Source organism: Trichechus manatus, unplaced genomic scaffold (genome assembly GCF_000243295.1).
Source record: "Trichechus manatus latirostris isolate Lorelei unplaced genomic scaffold, TriManLat1.0 scaffold00001, whole genome shotgun sequence".
In the NCBI taxonomy this organism is placed as follows: Eukaryota; Metazoa; Chordata; class Mammalia; order Sirenia; family Trichechidae; genus Trichechus; species Trichechus manatus.
The window spans coordinates 36,477,196-36,505,074 of NW_004443937.1; the positions used below are offsets into that span (position 1 = coordinate 36,477,196).

Consider the following 27,879-nt stretch of genomic DNA (forward strand, 5'->3'; position numbering starts at 1 on the left):
TGAATAAGGAAGACTGAAGAAGAATTGATGCCTTTGAATTATGGTGTTGGTGAAGAATATTGAATATACCACGGACTGCCAGAAGAAGGAACAAATCTGTCTTGGAAGAAGTAGAGACAGAATGCTCCTTAGAAGCAAGGATGGCAAGACTTTGTTTCACGTACTTTGGACATGTTATCAGGAGGGACCAGTGCTTGGAGAAGGACATCATGGTTGGTAAAATAGAAGGTCAGCAAAAAAGAGGAAGACCCTCAATGAGATGGACTGACACAGTGGCTGCAACAATGGGCTCAAACACAGCAACCACTGTGAGGATGGCACAGGACCAGGCAGTGTTTCATTCTGTTGTATATAGGGTCACTACGAGTTGGAACTGACGCACTGGCACCTAACAAGAACAAACAACACAGACACTGGATCAAGAAATTCTATTGCTAGGAATTTACCCTGAAGATATACCTCCAATAATACAAAAATACATATTCTCAAGGTATTTCATTGCAGAATTGCTTGCAATTGCAAAATATTTGAAGCAATATAAATGTTGATACATAGGTGAATAAACTATGATATAGTTATACAATGATGTACTCTGTATACTTACATAAATAAACAATTGGATAAATAAATTGAGGGAGAAGGGAAAGCTCTGTCCTTCACAGAATATCATCAAAATTACAATTAACAAATATAAAAGGAATGATGGAGTTAGAAAAGCTCTGGTAAACACTCAGTAATAACTGTTTTGGCAAACACCTAGTGAAAATTAAACCAGGAAAGAATCACCAATGAAAACTAAAATCATGTAGGAAAGTATAAAGAAAACTGGGTATTTACGTAGTATCAAAGTATCTCCCCACATGATGCTTATTAATTACTAAGGGAATAAGATTAAAGTTACAAGGGAGAATCCTGGAAGACACCACCTTAACCAAATGCTTTAAGCTAAAACCACCAGTAATAAGACAAACCAACATCACATGCCTCTTGATATGATGTGTGGAGAAGGAGACACAACTTCTGTGGTATTTTTTGCCAAAAATGCACTACTTGAATTTAATCATGAGAAAACATTATAGAAATCCAAATTGAAGGGCATTATGTGAAGTAGCTGGCCAGTAACTTCAAAAAACTATGTTGAGAACCATGCCAGATTAAAGAAGACTGAGGAGACACGACACTAATAGACCGCGTACTCCTCACTGCATCCTGTGCCAAAACAGGAAATGTTGGGACAATTTGAAAAATTTGAAATAAGGTCTGTAGGTCAAATAATAGTGTTCTATCAATGTTACTTTCCCAATACTGATAACTGTACTATAGTTATGTAAGGTGCTCACATTTGAGGACTGGGTGAAGACGCATAGGAATTCTTTGCATGATACATAAACTTATAAAAGTCTGAAATTATTAAATTATAAAGTTAAAAAATGAAAATATACTACAAAATAAACAAAACAAGAATAAAATTATACCCATAAGGAAATAAAGGGATATCAGAACAATGGAGACATGTGAGAATATCTAAATAAGCACTGATTGCATTTTTAAAAGGTAATTATAATAATAAGAAACTATAAGAGGCATAAAACCAAACTGGAACTAAAATGTAGACAATAATAACATAACACAGGAAGCTATGATCAGATTAAAGTGTTTTCAGGCCTTATTTTTGTTTAGAACGAAGGTAGAGATTGTGATAAGTCAGGAATGCATGTTAAAATTTTAAGGAAACTACTTAAAAAATAAAATAAATGGAGAAAGAGACCATATTAATACACGAGAAGACTCCATATTGTAAAGACAGCATTTTACTCAAAAATAATTTCTAAATGCAATACAGTTTCAAGCGTGTTTTTCATGGAAATTGATAAGCTGATCCTAACATTCACATGGGAAGATTAAACGGCCAAAATATATAAGACAACTTTGAAAAAAGATAAAGATGTGTTACAGGTTGGAGTCCCTAAAAAACAGATTCTGAGATGCAGGAAGTTTATTCAGGAGTGCTCTTGGAATTAAGACCTGTGAAGGCAGGAGTTAGCAGAAAGAGAAGCAGAGCTGCAGTGCAGTCAAATAAAAGGCCTTGGCCAACTCAGGCTGAGCTCCAAAGCTGGGATGGTCCTTCAGAATTGTCCCCAGTTAGGGTGAGGGGGTTAGGCCCTTATATCCCTGCATTAACTAAATGCAGTCCCACCCACCCACCCCCAGAATACAACATGACCTTGGGTGAAACAATTCTCTTCACCTGAGGGTAATTCCAGCATGAGGAACTGAGTAGCACAGCACAGTGTCCATTATAGATGGAGAGATCAGCTCTACTAGACATCAAGACTTAATATTAAACTATAGTTATTAAGCTAGTATGACACTGATGCAAAGACGGCAAACTAGAACAGAATAATGAGACTGAAAACAGAAACACACACAGGGGCTTGGTGTGTGACAAAGATAACATTATAAATCAGTGAGGAAAGGATGGACAACTCAATAAGTAGTGCTGAGGTAAGTGACTATCATTATAAAATAAACGAATAAAATCAGATCCTTACCTTTCATAATGTCCAAAAACGCAAAAAGAAGCAAACACCAGAGTCCTAATTGTAAAAAGGACATTGCTTTCCCAGCTCACACAACTCTTTCTCTGAGAACTACACTCCTAGCCTCCAATACCCACGTTTGTTACTACAATAGCTTAGCCCTCAGCCATAGGTGACTACACCTACGGTGGATATTTGTACCAAGCTGGGCCATTTAGATTTTCTCTCACAAGAATTAGAATTAGGACTCAATGGTTTGGGTTAGCTTATATTGTTCAGCTGATACATTTTGTGAACTCAGGAACTGAGTCTTTCGTAGTGAGTGGTCATGTGCGCAGAGGAACAGAGCCAGCCTATCCTTCAGAGATAGATGAATAAAGCAGCTGCACAGAAGATAATGCAGAAGACAGGTCCTACAAGAGAGAGACTATAATGGCTGCCTTATTTACTAATGGTTTCTTATTTTCACCTTCTGAGGCCTGGTGGCCCATCTTTTCTCTGAAATACCCTTAAAATAGTTTAAAGCAAGTAACCAAAAGAGTTAACATTCGCTATATTACTGAGTTTTCTGCCAGGAGGTACAGGGAGGAGACTAAGCCTCTGTGGCCACTGATATTGGTGTCAAGAAGGACGATGTCCATAGATGACCACACTGGGCCTACTAGGCAAGAGGTGGAATCTACATGAAGGACTATAAGAATAAAGATTCATCTTCCCAAACTCACCAAGTCCATGGACTTGTGACTAGTTAGTCCAAAAATAATAGGTAGAGAGGGTAACTTCACGGGAATGCTTTCTGCCAGGAAATGACAGGCTCTTTTCCTCAGTTTACATATGACCCAGAAACCTCTGGTGTCCTTGAATTTCAATTAAGGCTTACAGAAAACTCAACAGCAATTTCTGAACTGCAATTTAAAAAATCTGAATGGCCATCAAATGAATGGAAATGGATTCTAAAACAGAATTAATAAAGACTCAAAAGTCTAATACTCCCACGTAAATAGAACTCTTTCCCTACTCCACCTGAGAACACACTCCTTTTAAATAGCTAAAATATACTCTTTCTCAGATTATACTAAATTTTACTAATAGCTTAGAAGTTTCAACCTAAGGGTGTTCATTCTCAAATAAAACTTTGAGTGGATGAGCACTTAAAACTATGGTTACACATGTCCTTTCACTCTAGCATAAGAACAAAGACTTAGAAGTTAGATTTCCTAGATTCAAATTCTTACTCTACCATTTATTACTTCAGTGATCTTACTAAATTTCAAATTACTAAATCACTCTGTGCCTCAATTTCCTCATCAGTAAAATGGCTGTAATAAGAACGCCTAACTCACAGGAGTGCTGCGAGGATGTAAGGCACTTAGAATAATACCTGACGCATACTAAGGGCTCAATAGTGTTTATCGTAATATGTTTGAGCTATGGTCCCATGAAGAGGTTTCTTAAATTAGACGACAATGTGACTAAATAACCACTATGGGAAACTACTTCTACAGTAAGAGTAATTTCCCAAGTTTTTCGAAGTGATATAAATAAATAAAAGGATAATACTAAAAACCACTTGGAAAGTTCCTAACATTATCAGACTATTAATTACAGCAAATGAAAAAACATCTTGAAGCTGCATACATTATCAAGTTATAGTATCTTGAAAATGGGTAGAAACACCAAGTTAAAATAAATATGTTACATAGCCAAAAACTGGAAAGGGCTCAGGTGTCCATTAATAGGACAATGTATAGACAGTGATATATTCATACAATGGAATACTACTCAGCAACAAAAAATAGAAACCAACTACCAAAATATGCAATAAATGGATGGATCTCAAATACATTATGAAAGAAGCCTTACACACACACACAAACACACTGTATGATTCCATTTACATGAAGTTTTGAACAGGCAAAACTAACCTATGATGGAAAATAATCAGAACAATGATTTCCTGGGATGAGTTGGGGAGGGGATTTGCTGGGAAAAGATATAAGGGAACTTCCTGGGTGACAGTTATGTTCTGTATCTTGATAGAGATTTAGGTTGCACAGCTGTATACTTTTGTTAGAACTCATCAAATGGTATACTGAAGTTTTGTGGATTTCATTGTATGTAAATTTTAACTCAAAAGAAAAAAATATTGAACTTTCGGTAATGATATGTATGCTGAAGTATTTGGGGCAAGTATAACTTGTTTGCAACTTACACAGAAATGTATAAAAAAAGATGCACTGATGGATGGATAGATATGTGATAAAGCCGCAAATTAATAAAATGTTAATTGCAAAATCTAGGAGGTGGTAGCTACATGGGTGCTTACTGTAAAATTCTTTCAATTTTCCATGTGTTTGAAAATTTTCAAATAAAATAATGGAAAAAATAAATCCTTTGTTTCTTACCAGCGCCTGGAGTTATTAACAATCACTCCATTATCAATGGAGAAAGTATCTGTTGGCAATCCAGCAATATTCCAAGCTCTAATGTTTACAGGATCACCCAGGGTCTTACTCAACAAGAACTCCTCTGAACATGGGATTTTTTTCTCCTGTAAGAAATAAACAAAAATCTGAGATTTTCTTTAATCTTGTTGATTTAAATATTTTAAAAATTAAAATATTGATTGTCATTAGGAGGTATTATTTAATAACTCTAAAGAACAGAAAAAAAACTGAATTGAAAGTTGGGCTATGGAAGAATTTTCCTGATTGAAGGGGAAGAAAAAAAAAAAAAAAAGGACTCTATATTTTCAGTGATTTCTTCCCTTCTCTGTCCTTATTATCATCCTTTTCCCCAAATATCCCAAAACGTACTTTGAATGTACTAGAAAGAAACTTATTAAATAGAAAACCAGTACCTTGCACAACATGCTCCAATTTTGCGTACATGTTTGTCGAAAGCCGGAAGTGAAAGCGCCAAGGTAGGCTATTACTCCTGCAGATACTAAGACATCACCAGTCAAATTTTCATATGTTGTCTGAAGGTCATTTGCAGCTTGAGCCCATCTGTACCATTAACCAAAGGCAAGACAGACTCACAATAAAGAATGATGGAAGACAGTAATTGAAAGAGCAAGAGACCTCTAGTCCAAATTCTATAACAAAAAGCTTGGAAATGTTGGGCATTTGCTTATATGTAAAATGAGAAGGTTGGGTCCCTTCCGGCTCTACAATGCTATATAGTACATATCTGTGATATATAAATGACAATCCACTTTTTATTAGTAGACTATTAGGCATTTCTTGTAGGACTTCTTGAATAAGCAAAAACCAAAGCAAACAAAAAAAGATGAGCATTTTGCCTAATAATTTTTTCCAGTATGATTCAATCTAGTGGCCCTGCTACTTGTTTTAGTGTTTATTGTTAGGGTGTAAAACACAGGAACATCTCCAGTTTATTGTATTTAAGTTATTTAAGTTATATAGAAGTTGATATACGATTGCTAAGGTTGATATTTTTTCTATTTAATGAAACTCTTATAATAAAAAAAAGTACATTCCAAAATCATCTAATCAGCACTGCAAAATATTCTCAATGACATAATTACCTTATCATGCTACTCATTCAACAAATATAATTAATTAAATGAGATAGCTGGCTGGCCAGTCTAAATAAAAATATTACAATAAAGCTAATTGGTTTTGTTACATAATGTCAGCTATTATGTCCGTAGAAATAAATTTTAACCAACCTTACATATTTTATTATGAAAAATTTTGAACATACAGAAAAATGGAAAGAATTGTACAATGAACACCCACATACCACTTAGATTAAAAAAATTATCATTAGCCTTTTTTTTTTTTTTTTTTTTTGGTGGAACAATTTGAAAGCAAGGTACAAACACATCCTAACATTGATTGACATTCCTGTTTTAGAGGCCAGACTAGGTGCCGTATAGAATGTCCAATATTTCAACCAGCCATTTAAAAATCAATAACTGTAATAAATATCCAAAAAGGCCACATATTCAAGCCTGTCATTCTTAAAATCCTATTAAAACGAGAAGAACCCTGACCTTGACTTTTCTCCACCCAGTCCTCCGATGAGTTTTGAGGCCCTTTCCAGTTTCTTAGCACAAAGTTCCACCTGGTCTTCTAAACGAGCTTTTTCCTCAGTTTTCTCCAAAAATGTTTTTTGCAAATTTTCCACGTGATGTTCTACCTCTGCCAGTTCAGCTCTCTTCTGATTTAAAAGACCCATGGTCTCACCTAAGGACTTCTGTGCTTCTGCTAAGCGGGCTTTCTTAGGGGCCACCACCTGTTTGGAAACAATACATGCAGATTTGATGTGTAGCATATAAATCGATATCTATATAATTCCTTTATAGATATTATGCATTAGGAATACATTATAATAATAAATTATATAAAATAAACATTTTATCATAAATCCTATATCATATTTTAATGCACAAATGAAATAAAATACCTATATATTTTATAAAATCTATAAATCATTCTGGACTAGAAAACTGTCACCTATAAACTATATAAATTATGGACTAGCACAATGTCACAAATAGTTTGAATTTTGTCTCAAAATCATGAAAAGTTGCCACTCAACTTTTGCCAAAAAAAGAGAAAAGCATGTAACAGGAATAATAAGTGTTGAAAATACATGAATGTGCCTTTCCCCCCCACCCCCAGTCTGTGAAATCCCGGAGAGGAAATGTGTTAAATAAGTTGATAGGAAGTGGACAGCTCTACTTCCTACTTTTGACTTCAGAGGAGGTCTTGCTGGATAACTGCCTTCAACCTTTCTGCAATAACATGGGACAGTTGCATCAGAATAAAAATAGCAGGGTGGAAGTGTAGAGTGAGCAGGCAGGGGAAACCCTGAGTGCCTTGGCTTCTGTGCTGTGTAGAAGAGATTCAGCAGCTTCTACATGCTGTGTGGCACATGCAGAAATTAGCAGAGTTGAGAACTAGCCCACCTGCCATGAGACTACTGTGGGGAGGGACAAGATGTTCAATGGAAAGACATCCCAGATAAAATTAATTTTATTTCTTTAATAGGTTTATACCTATCCAGACCTTGAAACTAACAATCAAATCCTTACCACTCTACAGGCACATGTTGCATCGCCTTTCCCAGTTGTTACAGCCTGATCATGCATTCTCTCCTCTGAGCTTGTTCTAAACAAGTAGTACTACCATGTATTTTCATCTGCCTTTTTATCTGTATTTTCTGCTTCCATAGGTAGAATTCTGCAAGCTACTAGAAGACATACCTGGCTCTCTGGTCCTTTGCTAGCTGAATTTACAAAATGCTCTGAACCATTTTCCGCTCTCCCAGGAATTCTCAGTGGGTCTCTATAAACGGTTCCCTATCGATGCATGCCATTGCTTCAGGAGATCTTCCCATGCTCTGCCCTCTAACCCTACTGGATCTTCTTAACTCTCTTTTATCCCAGTTCCAGTATATTTTCAGTTTGCTTCTTTGCCTTTGATGTTTTGCATTTTTCTTTGCTTCTGCTTACCCTCATCAAACATTAATTCCCCTTTGCCCAGATCCTTATAGACATAGGTCTGGCCAACTCCAATGAGCGCCCCTGCTCCTGCAGCACTATCACCCACACAACCCCAACTAGGTTATGTCACACACAGTATTATCTTCATCTACTAGGTACTCAGTTAGGGTCTGATGACTATACTGCATCAGGACAAAGTCTTCCTGGAATCACTTTTAGAAACTGCTTAATTAGTAAATATATGCATAGATTTTAATTTCTGGGAATATTTAGTAGAAAATGAATGTACTAATCCTCAAAATACCTTTGCAACTCTGTCATACACTTCCATAGCCATGATCCACTTGCATAGACCCTCGGCTGCAGAAGAAGCTTTAGCAATCTTATGTGGATCAAATTCAGGATTGGTTAAATATTCACCACGAATCTTCTGCATAACACTCACCTACACAACACAGATTAAGATTTTAAAATTTCAACATATATCACTTAATCAAAAAATGAAAAAAAAAATACATAATAAAAATATTTGTAGAAAACAGTGTTGCCATTAAAAATCCAAATAAATACTATGAGATAGTTTTAAAATAAGCACAACTGTAACAGAAACACAAGTGAACAAAATATGTAAACTTATTACAGATATTAAGGTAAGACGTCTCTTCAAAAAAAATTAAAATACTTGTATGTTGGGAGAATGAATAGAAACACAACGAAAGAGAACAATTAAGCCTTAATAAACAAAAATCAGATAGAAAAAATGCACTATATATTTTTATTTTACATAGGTTTGTGTATCAGTTTCCTTAATAAATAATCTATTTATTACAAGAAGACACTTGTAAATACACTAAGTCAATAATAGTCAAGTCAATAATACACTAAACAATAGTTTATTAAATGACTTTCTAACAGCCTGAAAGAGTAGTGGTATTATACATTCTGAGAATCTAGATTCATAATATAGTCATTAATAAATGTAATATCACTTTATATATTATCTTCTCCTAAAATGAATTATCTTCTTATATTTTATTTTATGTAACATTGCATAATGCTAAAGATCTTATACATCTTGGCAAAGTTACATTTGTAGGAAAAAATCCAATGAAACACTCACTGGAATGTTGTCCTTGTCATATTCTCTCAAATCTCTTAGGAAATTCATATCTCCCAGAAGTTTTTTGCTAGGTCCCCAGTAATCTAATATCTATAAATAAAATGTATGGAAACCTATTAAATGTACAATTAGAGATGCTCAATATAATTTTTTTCTTGAAGTTTAAGATATTTATCTAGGGAAACTATTTATATACTTTCAAAATATCAACTTACATTTCCTTAGAAATAAAGAGTCCCCAAGAACATGTTAAATATATGAAACATTTCATTTATGAACATAAAAATATAGGTTGCTTTATTATCAAAAAATTAAACTTCGAAAGGAAAACGATGTGATTATTTCTCTTGAAAATTTTTTAAAAAGCAACTTGCATAATTACCATATTAATTTCATATAAGAAAATAAATTTTTATTATATCAACTTTTATTTTCCTTTATTCTTTGACTCTTCCAAACTAGAATGTTAGCAAACGTTTTTCTTATAGACAGCCTCACCTACCTAGGACCTCCCAGTAAAAGAAAGAAGAGAAAGCAGAAAGCCAGAGATGACACTTTGCTCTGCCAGATATAAGATGAGGCACAGGCTACGTATGCTGATTAAAGATGTTGAAGAACTACCTGAACATCCATTCTCCTGCTTACAGAAGCCTGACCTGTGTGTGTGTGCAACACACAGAGAGAGAACAAATGAGAATAACTTGATAAGGTGAGAACCTATTTACTTTCTTTATTATTGCTATGGAAGACCGAACAGCCAAAAAAATCTCCATCCCAAGTATTGTAAAGACCTGTAAAGAAAGTAAGTCTATACATTTAGTTTAGGATGGATACTATGACTTCCTTTTTCAGAAATATATCCTTGAATAAATGTCATAACGAAACAATAGTAATGACAGCTAACTTTTACTGTGAGCTTATTGTTTCCGAGGCTTTATATGTAAGAGTTTTATATGTATTCACTAATCTAATTCATAGCAACTTTGTGAAGTAGGTACTATCATTATCCTCTCTTAACAGAGGTCTGGAGAGGCTAAGCACCTTGCCTAAGATCACACTGCTGCGGGGTCAGGATTTCTGAATACAGGCATCCTGGCTCCAGAGCACATGCTTCTAACAACTTCACTATAATTCCTAACTCTGCAGAATTTTTTGAACGCTAAGAAACAACATCTATCTGTTATATATCACTTTCTCGAGAATCTTAGCTAGGAAAGCAGGTAAATCTCAGTGTTCATTCAATCCCAGTCCCATTATAGTGGAGAGTCCTGCATAGGTGGAAAAGAAGATGGGCGCAACTGGGACCACATTTTTGACGCCATACTGCCTTAGCTTTACTCTGGAGGACATAGGGATAGTGATAGTGTTTTCCATATCTTATATCAAATCCATTCAATCTGGAAAACAATGTTTCTTCCCTGGTACCGTGGACATTTAATTTAATAACAGTTGCTGCTAATGTGTTCTGTACATTCATGAATATGATTTAAATCTGTGCTCGGTTATTACCTTGCCTCCACTTCCTGATGGATCTGAAATTTTTTCTGGTTTTATATCTTTCATGACACAAATAGCAGCCATAACTAGTTTAACACCAGATGGAGGATTTTTCATTGATTTCACGATGGTAATGTCAGCTGGCTATATCAAAAGAAAGCAGGCATCTTTAGAACAGTTTACTTTTAAACAATGAGATTTTAAAAGTAATATCGAAGCATAATAAAAGCATCTCTTTTCATTTGGAATTGTAATCATTTTTTGCTTTGCATGGTTGTGAATGAATTACTATATTATTTTATTATTATTAGGTGCCATCAAGTCAGTGCCGACTCATAGCGACCCTATGTACATACACCAGAAGGAAACACTGCCTGGTCCTGTGCCATTCTCACGATAGTTACTATGCTTGAGCCCATCATTGCAGCTACTGTGTCAATCCATCTCATGGAGGGTCTTCCTCTCTTTGGCTGACCCCTCTGCTTTACCACTTATCTGTCAGTTTGTCATACTGTGGTGGCTTGTGTGTTTCTGTGACGCTGGACACTATGCCACCGATATTTCAAACACTAGCAGGGTCACCCACGGTGGACAGGTTTCAGTGGAGCTTCTAGACTAAGACAGACTAGGAAGAAGGACCTGGTGGTTTAATTCTGAAAGAACTGGCCAGTGAAAATCTGATGAATAGCAGCGGAACATTGTCTGGGATAGGGCCAGAAGATGAGCCCCTCAGGTTGGAAGGCACTCAAAATACAACTGGAGAAGAGCTGCCTTCTCATAGTAGAGTTGACCTCAATGACGTGGATGGAATCAAGTTTTAGGGACCTTCATTTGCTCATGTGGCACGACTCAAAATGAGAAGAAACAGCCGCGAATATCTATTAATAATCGGAACATGAAAGAATTAGCCAAAGAGAATTTAGCATAGATTAAGATCAATGGTTCCAAAACATTTTGAGGTTCATGGATCCTTATGAGAATATGATGAAAACTATAAACCCTCCAGAAAAAATATTTGCACATATACACAAAATCTGCATATAATCGCATACCAAGCCACACATGGAACACAGATTAAGAAACCTTAATTTAGACAAAGAATTCTATATTTGTTTATATACAATATTAATTTTATCTAAGGAATTAAAGAAAGGTAGATTTCAATTCCAAACTTATTTTCTAAAAAGGTATATATTGTTATGACAGATACTGTGGATTCACTTATTACTCCAACACCCTTCTGACATCTCTTACAACAGTGCAAATGCTGGAAAACTAACAACTATATATCTTAGTTTCCCATGCAACTAGACTTGGGGATGGGAATCAGTTTCCACCATCAGATCATTGAGTGGTACGAGAACTCAGACTGAACAAATGCAGAGCACAGCAGGGCTCGAGGTGTCTGTTTTGCCTTTCTGCGTTATGGCAGAGGCGGTATGGTTCTGGAGCCAGCATCTCTGCAGGAAGGCTCTACAGGCTTTGGACTCAAAGGGGCTGCTCCTCTGGTAGACCATTTCCACAACTTGGCTTTGGAAGTCATTCCTGGCAGCTTAGCCTATGATCTAATTCTTTAGTCCATCCAACAATTCTGTAATCCATTTGTGAAATTCCCTAAAGAATCCTTGTCTGCTTTTAATAAATAGAATTGATTGTCTTCTCTGCAACTGAACCCTAAACTCATATAAAACAATATTTAGGAAGTATTCTTCAAACTAAACAATAATTTAGCTTAAACAGTGATGAATGTCTGCCTTGAGTACTGTGCTCTTTTAAGAACTATCTATATGGGATCAAATTGACAACAGCAACTCAAAAGGTTAGATAGGAAGCTTAGGGGGCATTAAGTTATGTTAATTGGTGAGGGACAATTTGGAAAAGGAAGGTAGAATGGTTGCACAACTTGAAGAATGTTATCAACATCACTGAATTGTCCATGTAGAAATTGTTGAACTGGTGTAGGTTTGGCTATGTATATTTTCAACTGCAACAACAAAAATAAAATAAATTATTTTAAAAAATTATCCACACGCTACATTTTAAAAGTCTGTAAGGACAGACACCTCCACAGTTTTCACAGTGGTTATTTTGGGAAGGAAGAAATTGTTGATAATAGGTAGCTGTTTGCTTCCTCTTTATTCCTTTCTGTGTATTACGTGTATTTTACAAAAAGCATGTATTACCTATAATTTAAAAAAAAAAAAAAACAACTTTAAAAATCTAAGCAAAACAAAAAATAGTACTTGGTATCAGGAAGGCTGCAAGCAACAGACTCTCAAAGAAATGGGAATGTAATATTAACCACCTGAACTGGTGGGGTTTGAAGGCATCAAGGATCCCGTGAGTATCACAGGATGGAGTGCTGGAAGTCCATGACACACAGTGGTAAAACAGTTACTTGACTGAATACTCATGGTCACCTACACCAGAGTGACAAGGCTTTGTCAGGCTGAGTGGCTGCTGTGATAGACCTTTAAGACGAGAATGACAAAGGGTTGCATGCGGCTTTTAACTGTGCCAAAGAGCATAAAAGAAGCAAAAATAAGCTCGGGTTTTAAATTCCTGGTTCAAGGCACAGCAAGAGCACTAGGAAGTTCCTCAAAATATCCTAAAATAATCTCTTCTCTTATCACTACAGGGCTGATATGACTGAAAATCAGATAGTCTGATTCTGCGAGATGCCGGATTAACCACAGGTTGAATTCACAGCCTTGACAGGTCTCTTACATGAAAGTTAGGGCAGTGATTAGGAAATAAGGCAAAGAATGGGATCTGAATATCCTGAACCAGCACACTACACTGAGTCTCCCCAGTCAACAGACGCTGTCTCTCCTCTCCTATTGGTCCAGTCTTGCCTGAAGACCCTGTAAAAATGTCATATACAATACAGTGTAATGCAGACAGATGCTAACCACAGCTGTACTGGAAATGACTAGAATTTTTCTGTACATCCATGCCAAGCAGGATGCAGAAGGGTATGCCTCCTAGTCCATGTACAGAACCACTCTGGCCTCTCAGAGACCCTTTACCCCATCCCCACTGGAACATCCTGAATGAAAATCATAAATATAATATGAAAGCCAAAAATGTAAAACTAACAATATACGAGAACTGTTAAGAGACAAGTTGCAGGTAGCTGGGGCCAGGGGGTGGGGGGGTGGGTACCACCCACTGAATTGGAGCTATACCTAATTAACCTGGTACCTGTACAGAGTTTTACTTTGTTTATGAGACACACGGCAGGTAATTCAAACACGTGCCTTTAGCGTATCCAGGGCAGACAGAGCTGCTTCCAAGGCTGGAATCGCCTCAGCTAGATCACTTTCACACTCGTTTTTCAGAGCCTGGGCTTCTTCAGCCTTCCCACTGGCTATCTCTTCATCCAATTTCACGAACTTTCTTTTTGCTTCCACTTGTGCAGACTCTATCTCGATAATCTAAACAAAAGAAAGAAAAAATAAAGGCAATTCCTTAAACATCCTATTGCTTTCTCAGTCTCAGAGACAAAGTGAATATTTGAAAACTAGGGAGCCCAACACATCATTTTGAAGGGTAGAAGGTTTCAGGATAGGGTGAGAAGAAATGCAAATATATGTGACCTAATTTTGTAATGGGCTTCCCACCTCCTCTCAAAAATGACAGAACTCACACGGGACTCAATAAGATAGCCACTCAATAGGAATGGGAAACACCTTAAAATCTAAATTAAGGCTTATTTTCAAGACTAATTTTACATATTTCAGTTGTTTTTTGACATCAATAGAAAAAATTTCAGGATACTCTACCTGCATCATACGTGCATTCTCAATTTTAGCTTCCTCCAATTTGGGCTGTAATTCAACAAGCTCCAACTGCATTTCACCAACCTAAACAGATAGTTTGCCATTACACTTCCATAGCTACAATAGCTATGGAAACAAAACACAGAAAATAGAAACTTAAATGTACCATAAAGTGTCCGGGCTGGAAAATCTTAACCTTTCCTTATAGTTCTTTGCACGATAAACAAAACCATGAGACTATGGCCAGTTTTCTTTACAAAAGACTTTATCTTCTTTGAGTGTGTGACAGGGCAGTGGGAGACTTCAGTTGTCATAGAAGAAATGCAGACAGAAAGAGGGTGGTGGCTCAGGGTATGCCTATTATACTCTACGCATGATGTACAACGCAAAGATGAACTGTCCAAACATCTGTTATTTATATTTAGCTAATGTTAATAGGTGTTATTACACTGAACTCATTTTTTAAAAAATCCCAAATCTTATATTTAACCAAAGGTTATAATAAAAAGTCAACCCAGACTTGTTCTATCCTCTCAAATGTCAAAACATTAATTAAAAATAAAACAGGATGTATTTGAGTCTGTGTAATCTGGGCAGCATTCAACTTCTCTAAAACTCGCTTTACCTCATCTGTAAAAGGAGAGTCATAAAAACGTCTACCTCATGGAGTTTTTGTGAGGAATATTTGAAGGAATGCAGGTTAAGTACATAGCACAGTGCCCACCACACAATACAATCTCAATAAATCATAGCTATTGTTATTTCTTCTATTTCCTATTATTTATTGCCATTTTGAGCAGCTAATCAAATTTACCTGAGATTCAGCAAAAGCTAATTTGTCAAGTCCGTTTGTGTATCGTTGTTTGGCACTCATGACCGCTTGTCGTTTCTTTGTCAAAAGCTGCTGAAATGAGGCAATAAGTTCAAGATAAGAAGTAGCAGTCACATAGTTGTGCCGCCCCAACTCTTGCAAGAACCTGAAAGGGAGGCAGATGACAGTGGGTTTCACAAAGTGACGTAAATTCAGTACAACATTAACAGCAAACATTTCAGAAAAAAGATTAATTTTTATCAGAAGCTGCTGAGTATTTGAACTTCATAAAACTTTAGAAGTCTACCCATAACCACATCCTAACTTTTTGTCTAAAAAATATCAAATAACAGTGAGATTGTATTTTAAAAGCACAAATCAATGAAGATGTCTATCAAAGGTGAACTACAGCAAGAAAGATACATGTCTTTTTACATGTTTCATAAGCCAGGAAGATCAAACCCTGTAAGGGGCCCAAGATATTGTGTAAGCTGGGCAAATATAACAGGAAAGGGGATTGGAGATAAGACAGCAAGCACGAGTTAGTGTGCCTTGCACACGTACATCCTACGTTGGCTGAATGGGATCTGACCAGATGTACACCACTACTACACACGCACGTGGAAGTACTGGAAGCCATAATGTTTTGTGACAAGTAAGCAGGCCTGAGCCCACCCCTGTCCAAGCCAACCGTGCCGGCTGGGTGTACGACTCTGGATAGACAATATACCATGAGTACTTTGGCTTCATGCTTTTGAAATGAGGATTTTAGAGATGAACAGCGGTAAAACAGACTCTTTAGGGTATCTATAGTGCTATCTCTGAGAACTGCCATCCAATGCCTTGGCAGCAATGTTTGGCCTGTGAAGCCTGCCACCCTAACGTAACCATAGCTGATGGGACTAGGGGTGGGCAGTGGGCACAAACAAGGCTAATCACATTTTCTTTTCTAGAACTTCAGAATAGGAAGCCGCAAGCAGCCAGTTAGTCTCTGCCTATAGCTGGAACTGCAGGACATAAACTTAAGAGCTGAGAGGCAGTTTCTTCCATACGCACTGGGAGGTAGAAAAGTCAGTCTGCAAAGAGAAAGAAGAAAGGAGAAGCCCAGACAGAAGCAGGGATGAGAAACAGAGAAAAAGCATTTCTGGGTTTCTGATTGACTTTCTACTCCTGCTTCCAGTCACTTCTGCGATCTAGCTGTATTATTTCCCTTAAGCTTTGTGAGACACTCGTGTATCCGTTGAACTGATTCTGACTCATGATGACCCCATGTGTTACAGAGTAGAACTGTTCCATAGGGTTTTCTTGACTGTAATCTTTACAGAAGCACATTGCCAGGCCTTTCTTCCAGGGTGCTGCTGGGTGGGTCCAAATTGCCAACCTTTAGGTTAGCTGTCAAGCATAAACCATTTGTGCTACACAGGGACCTATCTTTATAACAAACTCCCCCTTTTGTTAAAGTTAGATCAAGTAGCTTTCTAATACTTGTAAGCTGAGGGTCTTAACTAATTAAGTGATAGGAAATATTTAAGAAGACATAGAAATCATATTAAAAATTTGAACCTTCACAAAAAGAGATGCCTTAAAATGCAAAGCATAGTCATCAATTAAAATTTATTAACATTAACCTTTCTGAAAGATCCATAACGGAGGTGTGGAAGTATTTACAGATTGGAACTACTTCTTGTCGTTCAACCTCAGTGAGCTCCAGTGTCTCTAAGAATTTCACAGCTACAAGTTCAAGAGCATCTTCAGGCCATGGCTAAAAATGAGAAAAAGAAACACTTACTATGAAATTTAAGACAAGTAGTCCCACTTCAACTGGATAAGTGTCCTCCTATAGGAGAAGAATTTGGGATTGAGAAATTTAATACTATTTTCTCCAATAATAGAAGTAGGGGGACAGAGGTCACAAGTAAATCTCTGAAAGATTTAATAAATATTTTTATACACTAAAATTAAAAATAAAGACAACATACAACATAAAGGAAGGGTCAAGGATATTTTGCTTATCGAAGATACATTTCACTGCTTTCCCACCTGTTCCATTTGAACATCTAATAGGAATCCCGGATTCATTATGGCACTGGCAGAGACTGGTAGTTGCTCACCCAATATCTACTAGCCTCTTCTTCCGTAGAACTCCCATTTTATTCTACATAGCAATATGCCCAGCTAAAAGACTACATTTCCTAGACTCCCTTGCAATTCAGAGTGGCTGATGACATATAAACAGATGTTAGGTGGGGACTTCAGAGAAGGCTCTTTAGGAGGGTTACAGAGAGCTGGCATGTGTCCTTTTTGCCCTACCCTCCATTCTTTTACTTCCTGCCTGAGACACAGATGTGAAAGGCGGAGCCCCAGTGGCCTTGGACCATAAGGTAGTTTTGAGAATGGAAACCACATGCTAAGGAGAGTAAACACAGAATCTGGAATCCTGATGACTTCGTTAAGTCACAAAAGCCACATTCTGCTTACCTTTAAATTTTTTCTCTGTGAGAGAAAAAACCCTATGTGTTTAGTTTGGGTTTCTGTTAGTAGTACACCATCACAATTCTTAACTGTTATAATGTCCAAAGCTTAACTTCTAATTATCTCCCCACAAATCTGCTTATTCATCAGTCTTTCTCCATCTTGGTGAAAGAGTTCCTTTGCTTTTCCTGGAATATGTCAAGTGCACTCCTGCTTCTTGGCCTTTGAATTTGCTGTTCCTTCTAACTAGAACCCTCTTCCCGCAGACTTCCACATGGTTCACTCCCTCACTTCTTTCAGTTATCTGCTCAAATGCCAACTTATCAGAAAAGCATTCCCATGCGTGGCTAATTGCCTCCATGAACCACTGCCTCCTTTGCTACCATTACTGAATGTTTTGATCAAAGATTCTATAGAAGAATTCTGATCAAAAGGGGGAAAATGCAAAACAGAATTTAAAATTCTCATGGAATCCAGACTTTCTAGAGTCACTGAGGCTAGATGAATCCCTGAAACTACTGCCCTGAGATAATCTTTAAACCTTAAACCAAACATATCCCCTGAAGTCTTTCTTAAATCAAACAATAGTTTAGCTTAATTAGTAAACAATGGCTGCTTTGAGCATTGTGCCCTTTTAAAGAGCTATCTATATGGGATAAAACTGACAACAGTAACTGGAAATATTAGATAGAAAATGTCTGGGGCAGTGAGTTTATCTTAATGGGGGAGGAACGATTTGGAAGAGGAGGGTGAGAATGGTTGTACAACTTGAAGAATGTAATCAATGTCACTGAATTGTACATGTAGCAACTGTTGAATTGGTTTATGTTCTGCTGTGTATATTCTCAACAACAGCAACGAAAATAAAAGAATTTAAAAAAAAAGAAAGGCATTCCCATACTACTCTTTCTAAAGCATGGCTCCCTCCTTCATTACTCTGTCCCTTATCCTGATTTTCCTCTTAGCACTTACCAGCACCTGACATATATTTATTTTTCTGTCTCCCCCTTACTAAAATGTCAAACCCATGAAAGCAGGGACTTTGCTTTTCTCACTGCTGTATCTTCAGTACCTAAAACAGCACTTGCCAATAAATACTTGAAATATTTATTTGATAAAATAATTTGTTATATCAATAATTAATCATCACCTACTCATTAGAATATTCTCCAGAAGCTTGTAGATTTTTTCCTTAGTAGCAGACAGTATGAATATTAAGAGCAGTTTTTCAGTGTCTGGCCCTCTATCCCAGTGAAATTCAAACTTTTTTGGTCAAGCACCCCATTAATAAAAAAGTTTTGGGCACATATTGCCAGTGTGTACATATTTATTAATAGATTACATCGATGTGGTATTATTGTATTAATATATTTTTAACCTCAAAAAGCTTATAAATATTTATTATTAAGATCAGTGAAATTTTTCAAAATGCTAGATTAACTATCGTTTCATTTATAAATCACTGAAAACATTACAGAGGCTTGTCTATGTGTTCCGGGTGCTTCACTTTAAAATATCCTGCTAATCAAAAAGGTTTAATTACAGCTGTAGCAGTAGAATGTTTATGGCTAAAGTGACAGAATACCAGTTATACCGTGTCTTCAAACAAAGGGACTTAAATAATAAGAAGTAGAGACTTTCCAAAGCTGCTTAATTTAGAAGCCCAACCATATCCAAGAATCCAGGTTCTTTCCACCTTTTTGCTCTACACATTCTCAGCACACTTTATTTTACCCTTGGGCTTGTCCCATCAAGATGCAAGATTACTGCTGTAGCTCTAGGCATCACATCCTCAAACAACAAGGTTGACAGAAAACGCCCTTTTTCTACCATGTGATTCTTGTTATAGTGAAGCAAACTTTTCCCCAAAGCTCCCCAGAAGATTTTGCCTCAGGACCCATTGACAAGGAATGGGCCATGCATAGGCTCATGCATAAACCAATCACTAGCAAGAGGAATAAGAGCACCATTATTAACGTAGACCAGTCGTGAATCAACTCCTGTGGCACACGGCTACGTAAAGTGATTTCTCAGACAAAATCAGAATTCTGTCAGCAAGGATGGAGGGTAAAGAAAATGGCTGTTGGGTAGGTAACCAACAGTACCTCCTATGCCATCATAAGCTAGTAGTATTGCAAGACATGATATACCCTGAGGGTAAGGTTTATTGTTTAAACCGTTGATGTAAATTCATATTCCAAATAGCCTTCTTAAATTATTGTTTACCAGCTTCTTGTCAGATCTTGTTAAGCAGTCATTGTTTTTGTCTCATGATGTGGTTGACAAAGAGCTCAAGTCAGGTCATGCTAGTTTATGCCATTCTCTTACTGTCCACTGAGGCTTGCATTAGGTATTACACTTTCAGTTCATTGCAGGAATCCCTCAGGGAATCTTGTATATCACCTATGACACATGATCATCTGACATACAAACTGAGTAAGGGTGTCAGTGTCAATTCATATGAAATACTTCATACAAAAGCATTCCAATGATTCCTTCTTTTATCCTCTGAATTGTTTTGGCACCCCTGGTAAGTGTACACCCTACTTAGGAGACTAGAGAGCTATCCAAACAGTCAGTGCCTCTCTGACTGTGTGACACACAGTGGTTTACGCTCAGTTCCTAAGTTTCATAGACCCACGCCCCAAACAACGCCTTCAGCCCCTGTGACACAGGCTTTCTCTCCAGGGCTTACTGTGTCATCTTTATGCTTCTGCTCTCCACTTAATCTCCCTTATTTATTTGCAGCTTCTGCTTTTCTCTTTTTCTAATTTTCCTCAACAAGTATGACTCACTTATAATAGAACTGAAAGTCTTATGGTTATGAAAAAGGTATCCAGAAGTAGTAGAATTGTATTTATAAGGTTTCACAAAAACTACGGTTAGGCAGGTTTTGTTTGTTTTTCCTTTTGGCTATTTAATGGAAGCAATATTAAGATGGAGTTTGTATAAACCAAAACCATTCCACATAGCTTTTATTGTTGTATTAATACAAAAACATTCACCAGCTAAATCTATGTGCAATCCTCAAATGGGCAGAGTTTGTTTTTCAAATGTGCAATTGATAACAAACAGGCAAAAGAGAATAACATAAATTAGTATCAGAAATTTCCTTTTAAAAGAAAATATCCAGGGTCAATCTACAGCACACATTCTATCGGGCATAAAACAGTTAAATAGAAGGCACCATGAGCTATTGTTCTCAATGGTATAAATATTTGATGGTCTCATACAGGCAACAACAATTTGCCTTAAGGTTAAGTGAAGCAATGGCCTTCATCATTGCTGCTGGCATAACTAAAATTCCTGCCTCTTGTTTTGTCCCACTCCAATTCATCTACCACTCAGTCTCCAAGAGGCTTTTTCCTAAAATATAGATTCGCTAAAAATATATTAATACTCTGCAATATCTTTGGGATAAAACCAAATTCGTAGGCACACCTTACCAACCCCTTTATAAACTGGCACTTATCCAAAGCTCCAGCTTATCCCCTGTCTTCCTCATTGCCAGCCTGCTATACCAAACTCTTTGCAGTTGCCCAAATGAGCCATGCTCTCCCCACCCTTCTATCTTTGCACATATGTAACTAATTCATCTTCATACTTCAGAGATTTATTGTCTTCATATACACACCCTTTGCACGCCAAGATTATGGCTCGTTTCTATAACTGTCACTGCTGGTTTGCTGACTGGCTTCTCTGTCTTCCAGACTAGAGTGTGACTTCTTTGTGGGGATCATCTGTTATCAATCTCTGGTGCTAAGCACTATGCCTGTCTTTATAGTAAGTAATCAAGAAACGTTTGCTGAACGTATATTACTGGAGATTAAATAAGATTTCAGTAAAACTCCAAAAGAGTTAGTTCTCCTCCCCAAAAAAGTACAAACCTGAAACCAGTCAATGGTACAGCAATTGATGAGGGATGGGAACTGTCTCAGGCGATTTCGGAAGGCATCTCCAATGGGGCTAAAGGCCACTACGACATGAAGATTATCTTTGCAGCGATTCACAAAGAAAGCAAAGAGGGCTAAGGGACTAAGTTCATCATGTTTACTGCCAGCCTGGGCTACTGGGCGAACACCCTAGGGAATAACAGAAAAGAAAATCCTCACGAATTGAAAAAAGATAAATTGTCAGTGAGATTAATCAATACTGGAATATTAAGAAGCTTTTACTACTCCCCTTGTAAATATATTTTAAAATATGTTTTATATCAATAGAATAGCTTTGATACAGTTTGTACTTAGAAGACTTCTTCCAACTCTATAAATATATAATTTTAAAACAGATATCTGCCAAAAATTTACCCTATAGAGGTACTTACAAAAAGTTCATCAAGATACATTCAACATATACGTTCAACATAATTCAATATTGTATTTAAGAGAAAAAAAATGTAACCAACTAAAGTGTCAATCAGTAAGGGACAGGTTAAAAGCATTATAAAGCATCCATGTGCTGGAATTTTATACAACTTAAAAATAATGAAGTATATCTATGTATGTGGTATAGCAAAATCAGCAAGAAACAATAAATGGAAAAAAACCCAATCGTACAACAGTATACATAATATACGTCCTCCTTGTTTTATATATATATATATATACAAACGCATGAGTACATACATACCTTTTCATGGAAGCAATCACAAAGAACTATTAATAGTGGTTCCTTTCAGTGAGATGGACTTAAAGGAGAGCATAAAAGGAAGGTTTTTATTTTTTATTTTGGACATTGGTTTTTTTTTTTTTTTTTTCATTTTGACCTTCTTATACTGTTTGAATTCTCTAACTTTATTCTCATAATATTTGTATACTTAAATAATGTTAACACAGGTATCTGGCAATAAAATTATAGGTCACTTTTAGTTTTGTTTCTTTGTATATATCATTATGAGAAAGGCATCTATATCAGGTTAGGTACAATGACTTTGGAAACAAACTTCTTCAGTTCAAATCCTTGCTTCCCACTTATAACCCGTGTGGCCTTGGTGCAAGTTACTTAACCATTCTGTAACTTAGTTTCCTCAAATTCTATGTAAATGTAAAATGGGGAAAAAGTACTACTTCAGAGGGTTAGTGAGGGATTAAATGAGCTATTACATGTGAACACTTAGAATAGTTCCTGCCACATAGGGGAGTGCCCAATACCAATTAGCTTTTATTTTATATGCTACCTTTCTCCTTGTCCAGAGTGTAAAAGGCTTCATAGTCAATAAATTATATTACAAACAGATTTAAAATTTGTTCAGTATCAAATATAGGGGGTAGTCACAATAATCATATAATTTCAGCTGTGACTACGATGAATTTGTTTCTAAGAGAATTTCCTATATACCCTCCATTATGTGATAGCTATACTTATAGAAAACTGTAAACAGACTCTCTGTATATATATTATGGCAGTAGTTCTCAAATTATTATTATTATAATCAATGTCAGTCTATGAAATTATGTTCAAACAGTATTAGCTTTGAGTTATTAGTGGGACATTCAAATAGAGAAAGCCAACAGATGGTTAGAACTATAAAACAGGAGTTCTGGAAAGGGCCAGGATGTCAATTTAAATAGAGAAGTTATTTACATAAAAATAATAGTTGAACCTTCTAGAGTGGATGAGCTGTCCATGGGAGAGAGTAATGTGTGTGTGTGTTTGTGTATATGCATACTTTGAGAGTTCTAGGGTGGAAGAATGAAGAGCAGTTACTGAATTAGAGAGATAGCAAACAAACAGTCAAGGGAAAGCAGAGTTTAAAAAGACGGAATACATATTATCTCAAACATGAACAGGAATCGAAAAAAAAGGAACTAAGATCATCAAATGTGGAAAATAAGAAGTCGCTGCTACATCTGAGAAAGAATTCCAGCAGATTACTTGTGCAAGGAGTGCAAGTAGAACAGTGGAAAAAGTAGTGTGGAAATGGAGCTCTGAGGCGAGAACTCTGATGCTGGAGTCAGAGAAATGTGCTGGGTCTAAAGGAGGTGCCCTTGGGGCATAGTCAGGGCCAAGCTGTACAGGTCAGCTATCAGGAGTGACGTTTAAAGTGAAATCTTGATCAGAGGCATGAGGTAAGGCAACCAGGGCAGTCGTCGCCAAAGTGGGACACACAGGATGGTGCATTGAGCATGGAAAGAAAACAATAAAATTTCTATTCATACTATCTTTGATATTTTTAAAAAATCAGCATAAAGTAAACAGAAACAGGGATGCATTTCAGTGCTCCAGAGTTCTGATCATGGCTACTTTCTTGTGCATACACTGATATGCTATTCCTAGGGGATGTGGGATGTGAAGGGAATAAGTCCTTAAGGCCACTGTTGGATCATGCCATAGAACAGAGGTAGTGAAGCAATGGATAATTGTAGTAATAAAGTGACAGACCATAGCTAAAATGAGCAGTAAAGCCTAGCAAAGTTTAGGAAATCCTATTTCCAAAGCTGAGAATTCCTTGGGTGTGAGTATGGGGATGCCTATGGATTAGGGGAAATCACCATTCTTCAGCAATCTTGGCCACATCCTTTCTATCTCCCAGATAAAAGCAGAGAGTTGGGATTTTTTTTTTTCCTTTTCTTCTCCCCCACCTCAGGTCATGAACTGGTAATGTGCCATTGACTGAGGGCTTCCTAAGTAACAGACACTATGTAAGTGTTTTATTTCACTTGAACCTCAGGCATCACAGCACCTCTATGTGGGAGGAACTATTATCTGTGCCCCGATTACACAGAAGAGAAAATCAAGGTGTTTGAACCACCAGGATGAGTCCATTTCATATCAGATGCTATGGCTGGAGGCTGAGAATGAAACATCCAGGTGTGAGTGATACGTTCTGTGGGTAAAGTAATCATGGTCATTGTGTGCGTCTTGTGCGGGAAGGGCTTAGACATGGGAGTTGAAGGTCAGGACATCTGACATCGGTGGGCCCTTCGCAGTTGTTTTTGCCGTTTTTGTTAATTAAATCAAAAAGCATGACTTGTATCATCCAGTATCAGAACTGGGAGACAAGTAAGTTTAATAAAGCTTTTTAAAGATTTACTAACCAGTGACAAAACATAAATGCTAACCAAGCAGGTTGAAATGCTATGTTCCCTGACGTCAGTATAACCGTAAGACATGATAGAGTCGGAATCGACCCGACGGCACACAACAAGACCTGATTTAAAAATCTCTGATCACCAACAAAACAGGTGAAACAAACTGCCATCATTATAAAGAAAAAAAATCATACAATAAAAATTCTGCCTCATTGCTGTGGAAGAGGCCATTTAAAATTCACCAAAATACGATGCATTAAAATAATATACTTAAATTTTTAATTACCAAAATCCTCTACAAAAGCTAAATTTATCTTGAAGAGCACGAAAAAGGTTTCAAGGTAAGAAAATTTCTGCGCTGGGAGCTGCACTACCTGAAAAGCACTTACCTCCATCACTTCTTGTTTTTCGTCCGCGGCAAAAATGTTCGGCACTTCTCCGGTGTTGAGCACACTATCAATATCTTCTAGAAAAGCTTCCTCTTTAATCTGAGTGTCCGTGATGAGGAAGACTGTCTTCTGGCCCCTCATGCCTGTATTCCTCAACAGAGTCTTAAAAATTAAAGTATACACATAAACAGAATGTGGTGGACATCTGCTGTTTTAGCTTTCCCTCCCTTTCCTCTTCTTTGGTGAACAATACTTTGATTTTAGGGTAGTAACTCTCCCCACTCCTGGTGGGCTGTCAGTCAGGGTCTCCATTTCTCCCATCTCTTGGGTGAAAACAAAACCCAAACTGGTCAGAGTTCCCCAAGCCCCTACCAAAACCCACTGCCGCTGAGTCACCTCCGACTCAAAGCAACCCTACAGGACACAGCAAAACAGCCCCATGGGGTTTCCGAGGCTGTAATCTTTCTGGAAGCAGCCTGCCACAACTTTTTCCCAAGGAGCTGCTGGTGGGACTGAACTGCCAATCTTTCGGTTAGCAGTCGAGCACTTAACCACTGCACCACCAGGACTCCTACCCTAATCCCCTAAGTACAGACATAACTCAGAAGAGGGCAGGTGATGTAAGCAAGGCTTACTTTAGGACTGAGATGGACCTGAAAACAAAAGGATCCCTGTCTTTCTGAAATAGAGGCTATAAAGGCCAGTAACATAGAACTTCTAGGGTCGTCTGTGTTGCCTCATGGAAGAGCCTGCCCACAAAGGAAGCCAAGTAGGGTAGAGCAAGACAGGGGATGGGAAGAGTAATTACTGAGCACATAATCTGAGCCCCTAAATTCAGCCATGGCAAAGCCTGTGTACCTTCGGACTCTTCAGTCATGTAAGCCAATAACTTTCTCTTTTGCTTAAACCAGCTTGAGCTGGCTTTTTGTCAACTGCAACCAAAGAGTCCCAACTAATATAAAGCTGTGGACTCAGCGGTGAGCTGGCACTGGCCTTTCTAGGCTTGCTAGAACTGATGCTAAAATTTCAGGAATTTATGAGTAGGTTGTTAAATTATATTTAAAAACAAAAGTAACATACTTAAAACCATCACTTCCTAATTATTTTATTATATTTACTATTATCTATGCTCTGGGTTTTTTTATATCTATTGTATGTATACAGTAAAATATAGTACCATGTATTTTATTAATATATTTTCTAGTTATTTTGATGCAATATTAATAACTATAAAACTGGCATGATTAGATATAATAGTTCTGAACTGTAAAACCTAATGGTGTTCCAATGCATATATCTTCCCAGCTCTGTTTTCAGTGACATCATGGTGGTAGCTTTAAATTAGTCATAGTGGGAATATTTATACGATGGAAATTGGCAAATGCTAGAAATCAGGGCTTCCCCCTCTGCATCCCTCTTCCATCAGAGCTGGTTGTTAAACATTTGCCAGCATGTCACTGGATATAATTCATACTGAAAATAGTATTATAACTTCTGCAAGTGAGATTTTAAAATAAAATTCTGTCTCTTATAAAATCATGTATTTTAAATAAATAAGTATCAAATAAATGCAGAATTTTTATATTATACAAAACTATGCTCTTTTTACATTAACACCATCTTCCAATATGTAGGCTATTTCGTTCTTAGAAATAATTTTCTATTATCAAATGTAGGAAGCCAGTTTTTAAATAACTATCATATCTAATCAGCTTTACAATTATCATACCAAAATAAGTAGAAAATACAATATTAATAAACAGATTTAACTTATTGCTAAAAGCACTGCTATGTTTTAAAGTCAGATTCAAATATACAATGTGTGAAACTATTTCCAAATGGAAAAGAAAAAAGAACACTTTCAAAATACTAACTGTACGCCAAGCACATTGCCAAGAACCTTACATATATTAAATAACTTAATCACAATAATCTGTGAAATGGGTGGTATTATCCAAATTTTATAAATGAAGAAACTAAGGCACAAAAAGATTTCATAATATACCCATAATAACATAGTCAAAAAAACATGCAAAGCAGGAATTAAAACTGAGTCTGTCTGACTTCAAAGTTCATGTTCTTTCTAATATAGTAAGTGGCTTTCTACTATTTTATTTGGTAGTAAATGCATCAAAATTTTTCCTCTGAAGTCTGAGCAGGGAAAAAAAAAACAAATAAAAAGAAAACAATGTAAAGGTAACTTTTCCTTCCCTCACTCTGTAGACCTCTCTGCTATAAGCTTGGATTCTACCACTCCTCCTTGCAAGCGGCAAAGAAAGGTTCATTTCTATATGCTAACTTTTAGGACCTGGAAATTTAGGATGAGAGGGTCAGTGAAAGTAAAAAAGATCCAACGATATCATGTCTTCCTTCTTTTTTCATTTTAAGTCATCTCTCTACTGGGGTCTATAGAGCCCCAGGCACAAGCAGATAAAACCCCAAGTATGCGTTCCTCTATTTTATTGGTTTCTGGGAAAGCAACACAGTTCGAAAGTCATTAAGATTGAACAACACTAATGACATCATCACCGTCACATCATACTGAGTTTCATATTTAATAGTCTGCAGTAAAACATACAATTACCTGAAATAAGGCCTCCCTGAACCAGAATAAAGACAGAACCAGCGGCTGCTGGTGTAATAACATAGTGAATAAAACTTGAGTTAGAAATCCTTCTCTGCTGTATATATAACTTCCCTCAGCTTCGTGTTCTCATTAGTAAAACACAGAGCCAACCATACCTGCTATAATGGATTGTTA

At 36.8% G+C, this 27,879-nt stretch overlaps 1 protein-coding gene across 1 annotated transcript in view; it reads right to left on the reverse strand.

Moving 5' to 3' along the window:
- DNAH12 (dynein axonemal heavy chain 12) overlaps positions 1-27,879 on the reverse strand; it is a 197,258-nt gene that overhangs the window by 54,761 nt on the left and 114,618 nt on the right. The window contains exons 42-53 of the mRNA XM_012555870.2: positions 25,119-25,280; positions 21,586-21,780; positions 16,855-16,988; positions 15,230-15,392; positions 14,419-14,499; positions 13,894-14,070; positions 10,646-10,777; positions 9,137-9,226; positions 8,321-8,461; positions 6,562-6,803; positions 5,401-5,548; positions 4,946-5,091 (exon numbers count right to left, since the gene is read on the reverse strand). Of these exons, the coding sequence (XP_012411324.1) occupies positions 4,946-5,091; positions 5,401-5,548; positions 6,562-6,803; positions 8,321-8,461; positions 9,137-9,226; positions 10,646-10,777; positions 13,894-14,070; positions 14,419-14,499; positions 15,230-15,392; positions 16,855-16,988; positions 21,586-21,780; positions 25,119-25,280 (1,811 nt within the window). The remainder of the gene's footprint in view (positions 1-4,945; positions 5,092-5,400; positions 5,549-6,561; positions 6,804-8,320; positions 8,462-9,136; positions 9,227-10,645; positions 10,778-13,893; positions 14,071-14,418; positions 14,500-15,229; positions 15,393-16,854; positions 16,989-21,585; positions 21,781-25,118; positions 25,281-27,879) is intronic.